The following is a 10,545-nucleotide window of genomic DNA, read 5'->3' on the forward strand; positions in this document are numbered from 1 at the left end:
GGCCCCTCCTCCATCATTCTTTCCCAGTCACTCAAGCACATGAATTGGAGAGTGTACAAATTGTCACTCAATGGTCATCTTTACTTCCTTGTCCAAGTCCCATGTCACCCTCATGTTTCTGTAAAACCAATATTGGCCATAAGGCTTCACCATGTGCACCCTTGCTATGGCCATCCAACGGATTGCCTCCTCCGATATTGCTTCGTATTCCTCCACCATGACGTAATCGATATCCTCCTCTGAGATCCCCCGTGCCTTCATCATTGCCTTGATATCACCAGAATTCGTGCTCGAACTCGGATCACCTGTCTCCATCTTGAAATCCTAGCCTGGTGAGATTGGACCGCGGGGCGTAAAACCAAAAGCCATTCACCGAACACATGTGGCAAAGCCAGGAAATGATCCAGGGATCATCCCTTTGTTTGATTGAGCCATTCCCGACGGAGAAGAGAGGTGGGAAGGGGAGAGCTCACTGGCGCCGCTTGGTGCTGCTGAGAGTATGGCTAACCCTAACGAGAGGGGATGGATATGGGTGCGGTTGAAGTGGTACCTATGTGTGTCAATGTAACCGAGAACAACTGGAGGGGAATTACCCGTCGAAAAAGCAAAATCAGTAGTTAAGGGTTACCCTTGAAAATGTCACTCCCACCTTCTCAGGCGTCACAATCTCGGAGTTTTTCCTTTTTTCATAGCCGTTTATTCAAAATGTTTTCTCTGAACCATACGTCCAAATCCTGAACCATTTTCATCATTGGATTTCTTGCGCCAAAATCCTAAAAAGATCCCATGTTAATTAGTTTCGACAAAATATTTTTTAACGAGAAAACGCAAAAGAAAACACCCGGAGCTAATTTTTTTAACCTTTTCCCCATTTTTGTACTTCTCGCGGAAGTAAATATGTGCCTCCACGAGAAGCACAAATCTCAATTTTTTTTTACCTTTTCGAGAAGCACAGAGATGTACTTCCCACGGAAGCAAATCTATGCCTCCACGAGAAGCAAATCTGTGCTTTTCGTGGAAGCACAATTTTTTTACCTTTCCGAGAAGTGCAATTGTGCTTTTTGGGAAATCAAAATTGTGATTCGTGTGGTAGCACATTTTTTTCGGAGAAACACAACCATACTTCTCGCGGAAGCAAATATGTGCTTCTTATGGAAGCACATTTTTTTCGGCGCGGAAGCAAATCTATGCCTTCACAAGAAGCAAATCAATATCTGTGCTTCTCATGGAAGCACAATTTTTTTCCGCGCACAAAAGAGTTCACTATTTTTTCTCCAAAACCTAGAGAAAACAAAAAAGGTGAAAAAAAACATCTAAAACCCAAAAAACGCGTACGAAAAGAAAAATGAAATTTAGTGGGAGTGCAACACGCGACATGTGGTGGCGGATAGAGGCACCCCTTGGCTTGCTCTCAGAGAATCTAAAGTGACCCCAATGGCTGTGTGCATCAATTCATGCGAAGGATGGGGGTAATCCTCCTTTTCATAAAAGAAACAAAATTATGACCCCCGAAGGTCTCTCGCAAGGGTATTTTCTTTCATTTTTTTTTGAGAATCTCACAAAGCTTTATTACTGAATCATAATGTTCATAGGTACAAAAAGAAGATCGCCGGGTTGTCCTAGCCAAGTGTGTCGGCCAAACCCTAAAGATAACGCATGCTTTGCGAGATTATGGGCCTCCGTATTGGAGGTCCTATACTCATGAGTAAACGAACATGAAATAAAGGTAGTTGCTCTAGTCTTGATTTCCTCGACAATGGCTCCAAATTCTGCTGAGCTTCCCTGTCTGATTGCATCTACCACCACCTTGCAATCGGAGGCAACAAGTAAATGGTTGATATAGAGATCTTCTGAAAGTGCTAATGCCTCCCGAACAGCTAGTGCTTCTAGCACTTGGGGGTTGTGCAGTCCTCTGAAAACGAGAGCTGACGCTCCCATGAACAAACCTCTCTCATCCCTGCAAACCACACCAACTGCGCCAAACGTACCTGGGCGTGACACGGCTGCGTCCACATTGAGTTTATAGTAATCTGTTGGTGGTGGAATCCACGTACGGGGTTGTGGTACTGCTATCCCATGTGCTTCCTCCTTCTTCTTCTTCAAAAACTCTATGTCTGATAAGTAAGCTTTGATGAAGTTGTCAGTGGCAAACGGAGTCTGGTATATATCCTCATGTATAGCTTTCCGTCTTGCACTCCAAATCGCCCATAAAGTAACAATCATCAACTGAAATTGCTCCGGTGGAAGAGAGTCATTCATGGCAAAGAGCCACAGCCGTGCGTCAGGTTCTGAGGTTGCCCACATGTGCTCGACCATCTCGGCTTCTGAAAGTTCCCACACACACCTAGACACATTACACTCCAGCAAAGAATGCCGCCAGCTATCCTGCCCTCCGCATAGGGAGCAAGCACTCGTAGTGGCCATATGACGATGGTTTAGGACATCTCCCGTAGGGAGTGAGTGTTGCGCCAATCGCCAAGTGAAAAGGCGCAGTTTCGGTGGCACTGACATGTTCCATAGCGAGTTCCACCCCCTCATCTCATGTTCAGAGTTGGAAGGATCCTCCCTTTCCTCCAGCCATGCCTCACGCCCAATCTTGATCTTGACAATCATCTTATAAGATGACCGTACAGAAAAACGCCCCCTTGGATCATCATTCCATGCCCAGAAATCGTCCACACGCCGTGTACAGAGCGGTATTTGCAAGATCGCCTCCACATCAATGGGTATGAACACCTGTCTAAGCAAGTCCTCTCGCCACGCAGCTCTAGTGTGGTCGATCAGATCAGAAACCAGTTGCGGTGGGTCAGCAACTAAGGAGGCCACCGGCTTCATCATTCCGTCCCTTGGGATCCAACTATGTTGCCATATGTTCGTGGTAGTTCCATCACCAATACGCCGGATAGCTCCTTGGGTGATAATATCTCTCCCATCAAGTATAGATCGCCACACCTGAGAAGGATGTGGACCTAGTTGAGCTTCAAGGACTGTACATTGTGGAAAATATGATGCTTTAAGGATTTGTGCACTAAGAGAGGAGGGATCATTCAATAATCTCCAAATTTGCCGAGACAAAAGTGCCAAGTTGAAGATTTCTATATCCCGAGAGCCAAGTCCTCCCAAACTTTTCGGTCGGGTCATCAAATCCCAAGCTACCCAACATGGTTTCCTCTTGCCTCTCTTGCTCCCCCACCAAAATTGACGAATGAGTGACGTAATGCTTCCACAAAGGCCTCGAGGTAATCTGAAGCAAGACATCGAAAAAACTGGTAAAGCTTGAGCCACAGATTTTATGAGAACCTCCTTTCCTGCCACTGATAAAAGTTTCTCCATCCATCCCTTTATCCTTTCCCAAACTCTGTCTCGTAAATATTTGAAGGTGCCATTTTTGGACTGTCCAACATCGGTCGGCAGACCCAAATACTTTTCACTCAAAGACTCATTCTGCACATTAAGTATATTCTTTATCTCCACCCTAAGGGTCTCCGGGCATCCCTTACTGAAAAATATGGACGATTTATCATAGTTTACCCTTTGGCCCGAAGCCAAGCAATATGCATCAAGTAGGTTTGAAACCTCATTTGCCCCCTGGACACTAGACTTGAAAAGCAGCAGGCTGTCATCTGCAAACAAAAGGTGGTTCACTACTGGAGCCGTGGGTGCCACCTTTATGCCACCGAGCACTAATGACTGAGAACTGTGTTTTAAAAGGCATGAAAGGCCCTCCGCTGCAATCAAGAATAAGTAAGGGGAAATAGGATCTCCCTGCCTGATACCCCTGGAAGGTGAGAAGCTCTCTAATCTTTCTCCATTAAACAAGACCGAGAATGAAACAGAAGTGATCATACTCATAACTGTATGGATCCAATCTGGTGCAAAGCCAAGCTTAACCATAATTGCCTTTAGATAAGGCCACTCTAGTCTGTCATATGCCTTCATCATATCAAGCTTAAGTGCACAAAAGCTGTTTGTCTTGGATCTATTTCTCTTCATGAAGTGCAAACATTCATACGCACAAATAATATTATCCGTGATCAACCTCCCGGGAACAAAGGCTGATTGCTCCTTTGAGATAATATCTGGCAATATCAACTTCAATCTATTCGACACCACTTTAGAAGCTATTTTATAAATCACATTGCAAAGGCTGATAGGCCTAAACTGGGTAAGTAGAGTGGGATTTTGTACCTTGGGTATCAACACGAGTATCGTATCATTAATGCTTGCAGCAGTCTCCTCTCCACGGACGATCCGAAGCACCACTTTAGTTACTTCATCCCCACAAATGTCCCAGTGGCGCTGATAGAAGTGTGCAGGAAAACCATCTGGCCCCGGTGCCTTCGTAGGAAACATCTGAAACAGGGCCTGCTTTACTTCCTCATTTGTGTAAGGAGCGCAAAGCGAAGCATTCATCTCTGGTGTCACTTTCCGAGGCACATGTTGTAATACATCATCTACCCCCTGTACACCTTCCGTCGTGTACAAGGTTTTATAGAAATCTGTCACAAGTTGTTTCATCTCAGCCTTGTCCTCTACTCTTATACCCATCGCATTGTGTAGAGCTCGAATTATATTCTTCCTACGCCGCATATTTGCTCTCATGTGAAAAAAATTTGTGTTGCGATCACCCGCAGTCAGCCACTGTATGCGCGATCTTTGTCTCCACATTAACTCCTCCCTATGATAGAGCTCAACCAGTCGTTCATTCAACTTTTTCTCAAGGTGACTTGGAGCAGTCCTAGACGGAACACTCCGAAGCCTCTCTAGCTCCGCTTTTGCCTTCTTGATCTCCTTCCTAACACTTCCAAAAGTTGCATCCTCCCATGCCAAGAGGTTCTTTGACAGAAGCTCCAATTTTCTGCGAATCCCCTCAACTCCTTGATCCGCTTGCAGTTCGCTCCATCCTGAGCTGATAGTGTCACGCCATGATTCATGTGACTCCCACATCACTTCGTACCGGAAGCTCGGTTTAGGGCGTGGTAAAACCTCTTCAAACTGTACGAGTATTGGTCCATGATCCGAGGACGCCGAAGTTAAGTTTGTAACCTTGGCCATAGGGAAAAGCGCCGCCCAATCAGATGTGGCCATCGCTCTGTCAAGCCTCACGCGGGTGTAGGATCCCCCGGTCACTTTTTTCTCAAAGGTCCAAAATCTGCCATGATAGCCCAAGTCCATCAACATGCAAACGTCAACCGCATCCCGGAAACCTTGTATTTGTGCATTACTCCGATTAGCAGCTCCCTCATGTTCATCCGGACGTAAAACTTCGTTAAAATCGCCCAAACACAGCCAAGGGAGGTTGCTAAAAGACGCCAACCCCTTTAGGAGATCCCATGTTTGGTGTCTCAGTTGTGTCTGGGCCTCTCCATACACGCATGTCAACCTCCATGGGTCTTTCCCTTCCTCTACCACCTTTGCATCAATATGATAAACAGAATCACCCAAGATCTCAACATTTATTGTATTATTCCAAAAAATCCCTATTCCTCCACTTTTTCCTTGACTATCTATCGCATAGGCATTATCATAGCCCAAAGTGTTAGCTAAAGCTTCTACACGTGCACCCTTTACTTGAGTTTCAACAATACACAGCACGGTAGGGGTAAATTTCTTCGCAAAGTCGCGAAGCTCACGAACTGTCGCGGCTTTACCCGCGCCGCGACAGTTCCAACAAAATGAACTCATTGCGTCCGGCGGCACTCCTCGGAGGAGCCCGCCGATCCATCATACTGGTCCTTGCCACGTTCCACTCCATCTGTCACCATACTCGGTGTCCCTGCATCAGACAGCTCCTTAAACAGGGCTCCTTTATTGCCAACATCTTTCTTCCGTCGCTTCACCTCTTTCCTTGGAGACACATATACAGGCGGCATCGGTGGAACCCCGTCCGGCTTTCCAGAGATTACAAGAGCTGTAGAGCTCACTGGGACCACGTCCCCTTCTCCATCATCGCTCGACTGAACTGTCTCTGGATGGTTCTTATCCGAAGATTGCCTCTTGTTACTTGCCACCACTACCCCCAGCGTTGCAGCAGTCGGTTCCTCGATCATACCCTTGGGCTCACTTGGCCCCGATATTTCTGTGGTCATTGCATTGTCCTCTCCTTCATCCTGCCTCCCCGCCTCCCTGCGAGGTTCATTCTGATATGCATTGAAGCGCCAACTTTGATTGGGGTTATACTGCTCTCGCCCCCTACCTCTTCCTCCTGCATTCCTTGGGCCGCCTCGTCCCCTCTGGTTACCAAAACCACCTCTGCCAGGTTGCCTGAAGCGAATATTGTCAGCCAGAACAAAGTCACCCCACTCAAACTTTGTCTCATCATGAACACCATCACCACACTCCTCGTGCCAATGCCCGCATTCACCACAGTTAAAGCAAAAGACAGGTAATTTCTCGTATTTTACTTGATATCTAACTCGTTCATCCCCCTTCTTTCCAGTGACAAACCTCTTAATTTTTGCGTTGATATCGATTTTCACCCTCACCCGGACAAATTCACCAAAGAAACCTGCCGGTAGCTTGAGCTGCACTTCTTCCACCTCGCCAATTCGCGATGCCATCCCCCTAACTGCGGGCTCTATCAAAAAGTTGTCAGGTAAACGATGGATTTGCGCCCAAACTGCCAACTTATCCAACTTGATGCTATCAGGGTTTTTGAACCCATCATACTCCACCAAAATCACTGCTTGGTCTCTGAAAAGCCATGGCCCCTCTAGCATGGCCTTATTCCAATCCCCTAGACAACCAAACTGCGTTGTGAACAAGTTGTCCTTCACCTTCCTTCAGACCACCGTTTTCGCTGGATTCCAGGCTGCACGCATGTCCCCATAAAGAGCATTAGGGCTGAAAGTCCTTGTAGTGTGTACCCTGGCTATGGCTAGCCACTTCGCCGGCGCCCCCAGATCCGGTAACTCCTCCTCCCACACGAAATCATCATCTTCCTCCTCCTGCAAATTCAACCTGGCTAGCAGCTCCTCCGTCGTCTCCTTGCCATGCCGCCCCTGTGAGCTTGATCCCGGCGCCATGAACCGAGCAGTCTAGTCGCCGCCAACGAAAACCCTAGATCGATCTGCCAGAGAAACCACTATAACCAAGGCCGGGTAAGGTCACGAGGGGCCTCCCTTGATCAGCCCGAGTCCAGGGGATCACCAGCAGGTTCGATCGGGGAAAAGAAGGTAAGATCCGGCCGCGGCGCCGGAGTATGTCGAAACCCTAGGCTATCGCCGTCGGGGAGAGAAAACTCGCCGAGAGAAAACGACTCACGGACTCGCCGAGAGAAAACTCATGCTCTTGTCGTCACGATCGAAGAGCAGCCTTTGGACTTGATCCTGTAGGTATTTTCTTTCATTTGTTTTTGAGAACAAAACGGCCACGACCTTTATTGATCTATAACTATGTTCATTGGAATTGCATCAGGATCACAAGAAACTACTAACCAGGTTTATTTTGAGCAAATAACTAGTTTTATATTTTTTGAGAATTGCACTCTCGAAAAAGCCCAGTCGAGAGCTCAACATGTGGGCCCATCCCATCACAAACGGGCCGTGACGGGGTCACGCTAACGAGCAACCGACCTACCGCGCGCGCGCACTATAAAATGATCGATCGAAGCCAGTGCGACTGTGCGAGGCCAGCTCAGTCGTCGTTAACGGCGCCCTGCGCGATCGCGATCGCGATGCCGCCGCTGGCGAGGGCATCACAGCGAAGCCGGTATTCCAAGAAAAGGGCGCCGCCGGAGAGGGACTGGGCGGAGCTGCACCAGGACCTGATCTCGTGCATCCTCCACAGGCTGGACCAGGCCGAGCTCCTGATCGGCGGCGTGGCGGGCGTGTGCCATTCATGGCGCCGCGCCGCCCGGGAGGAGCCGGAGCTGTGGCGCCGCATCGACCTGCGCGGCGGCCTGTGGTTCGTCCCGCCGTTCCGCCGCGAGTGGAGCCTCGAGACCATGGTGCGGAAGGCCCTGCGGCTCGGCGCCGGCCAGTGCGAGGCCTTCCTGTGCGAGCGCGTCGACGACGACATCCTCCTCATCCTCGCCGAGCGGTAAGATTTTGTTCTATCCTAAACCCTAAACCCTAAACCCTAGTATACTATAAATCATCTGCAAACTGTGTCCTGTTCCTAGGTTTTCCACAAGCAGGGTTCTTCTTTCTTGCTCCCTTCAGTTATCGCCATTTTCTGAGAATTGTTACAAATTTATTTGAACTAGGAAAGGTCGCTCCATCAATTTTGAATTAGTTGCCTACTTAATTATTCGAATAATTATCGTATCTCATGTTACGTTGCAGGGCACCCTCGCTAAAGAGCCTTCATCTCATTAGCTCATCTGTCTCCGATCAAGGATTTGAAAAGGCGATCAAGATGTTACCCCTGCTTGAGGAGCTCGAGATTTCCCAGTGTTTAAGCATACATAGTATGAAGGTGTTTGAACTTGTTGCTAGAGAATGCCCATTGCTGAAGCACTTCCGACATGTCGCGGGAATGCACTTCGCAAATGGTAATGCAGTAGCATTTGCGGCTGCAAGTATGCACAAGCTACGTTCCTTGCATCTTGTCGGCCATACCTTCCACAGTGAAGGACTGGTAGCCATCCTTGACAACTGCCACGACCTAGAGTACCTCAACATGCGAGAGTGCAAACCTATTGCCATTGATGACAGGCTACAAGTGAAGCTTGCTCGGATCAACATGGATGATCGTGAGTACTCGAGCGACTATTATGAGGACTATGGGTACTTGGCTGGTTGTACTTACTACCATCCCTATTCGCCTGCCTGTGGAAATCGTCCTTATTGTTGGCGGTCTGATCCAGAATTAGTCGAGGTTTTCTTTGATTATTATATGGACTCCCTTAGATATGATGTTGATGATTATGATACTGGTGATGATGACGATCTCGAAGAGTACGAGAAGATCCTTGACATCAAGAGCATGCGTAGGTACCTAAGCTAATGAAATAATGTATATGTGAATAATGTTCCGATGAAAAACTGTGCCTTTCTCAAACGCATGCACAGCCGCACGGCAATGGCCGGTGTTTTGTTGATTTGATTTTGCAGTGAGATTTCTACATTATTATTTATTCAATGGCTCATCATCCGAATGTATTGTAATTCACATAACTGAGATCTCAACTACTCCCTCCGTCCCAAAATAAGTGTCTTTGATTTAGTATAAAACACACTTATTTTGCGACGGAGGGAGTATCTTTTTATTACAGTTTGCTATAAACAAGTTTAGTTGTAGTCAACTTGACATGCTAAATATAAGTGTTATTTATTTATGTTTGTAGGAGTTGTATTTTTACCTTATGATAGACCGAAACATTTGTGAACTTCATCTAGTATAAATCCACATCTTGATGTTCCTAGCACAAGCAAATTGTGATCTTATGTTACTTAAAACTCCAAATCTCACATGACATAAGAGCTAACTTTTATGTTTGCAGCTACTTAATTCAATAAGTTGTACAGTCTTGTCATGGCTCAATCTTCTAACAACGAAACTGAATAATAAAACATCTGCCATCCGCTTGTGCTAGGAAAAACATGTGGCTTTTGTTGTTCAATGAATATATTTCTATGCCATTAAATTAAATCTTCAAAATTGTATGGTCTCAATGGAGGTAGAAACGGGAAATTGTTTACGGGAACATTGAATCTTGACAATTGCATTTTGTTCCCTTCTGCACCCCGAATAGCAAGTTTTTTACTCCATGAGCACAAGCTAAAAATGAGAGTCACCAGGCCTAGCTGAATATAGAGCAAAAGTGATGACCATGTTGGACCAAAATAGCGAAAGCGGAGAGGATTTTTGACAACAAAAAAGACCTTAACTATCATATTCCAAGTTGGGAAATGAAAATATCAACATGCATTTGACCCCGTCCTTAGAGAAGCATACATTTTCCATTTCTCATCAAAAAGAGAAACATTAGAAGCAATTAAAGGATTGGCCCAAGTGTGTATCATATTTCATAAATATTTTTTATTCAAATTTTCTTCCACAAAAAATATATTTTTATTTTTTATTTTTCTACTTTGCAAAGATTTCTTAGTTCATGTTTTTTCTCAAAATAAAGTCCATGTTTTTCAGATTATTTCATACTACTCCATCCATTTTTATTTACTCCTCATATAGCTTTTACCTAAGTCAAACTTTCTAAAGTTTGATAAAAAATGTAAAAAAAATAATATAAACCTTCACAGTAACAAATGTAATGATGTGAAAATAGAGTTGGTCAAAGTTTATAAAGTTTTACTAGAGACAAAGCTAATATGGAGAGTAAACAAAAGCGGAGGGAGTATTTGACAAGTTTTTTAACATAGTTTTTGATCGTGATCCCTTTGCATCCTCAAGCATACTCATTCCATTTTGTTTGTTCATACTCTATTTCTATAATTGAATTCCATCTTTTATGCTCGTGAAAGTGTGCGGGGTAATCATCACCCCCCATTCCACTTCCAACTAGAGATAAAGCATGATGTCCTCTCATCGCTTGAAAACTCTCTTTTCATTACTTCAAGACACAAAAGCTTTGTCATTCAT

The 10,545-nt window shown here is 45.7% G+C and overlaps 1 protein-coding gene across 1 annotated transcript; it reads left to right on the top strand.

Annotated features, from left to right (window-relative positions):
- Nucleotides 1-7,675: 7,675 nt before the first annotated feature.
- On the top strand, nt 7,676-9,102 carry LOC119320855 (F-box protein SKIP19-like). The gene is made up of 2 exons (XM_037594777.1): nt 7,676-8,040; nt 8,286-9,102. The coding sequence occupies exons 1-2, from the start codon at nt 7,676-7,678 to the stop codon at nt 8,947-8,949; spliced, it is 1,029 nt and encodes a 342-aa protein (XP_037450674.1). The 3' UTR covers nt 8,950-9,102.
- The last annotated feature ends 1,443 nt before the right edge of the window (nt 9,103-10,545 follow it).

Source organism: Triticum dicoccoides, chromosome 6B, assembly GCF_002162155.2.
Source record: "Triticum dicoccoides isolate Atlit2015 ecotype Zavitan chromosome 6B, WEW_v2.0, whole genome shotgun sequence".
In the NCBI taxonomy this organism is placed as follows: Eukaryota; Viridiplantae; Streptophyta; class Magnoliopsida; order Poales; family Poaceae; genus Triticum; species Triticum dicoccoides.

What these genes read in the sequence shown, in the direction of transcription:
- LOC119320855 (XM_037594777.1), top strand. Translation starts at nt 7,676, where the DNA reads ATGCCGCCGCTGGCGAGGGCATCACAGCGAAGCCGGTATTCCAAGAAA. An exon ending in CTCCTCATCCTCGCCGAGCG is followed by an intron (nt 8,041 to 8,285) that starts GTAAGATTTTGT and finishes GTTACGTTGCAG; the next exon opens with GGCACCCTCGCTAAAGAGCC.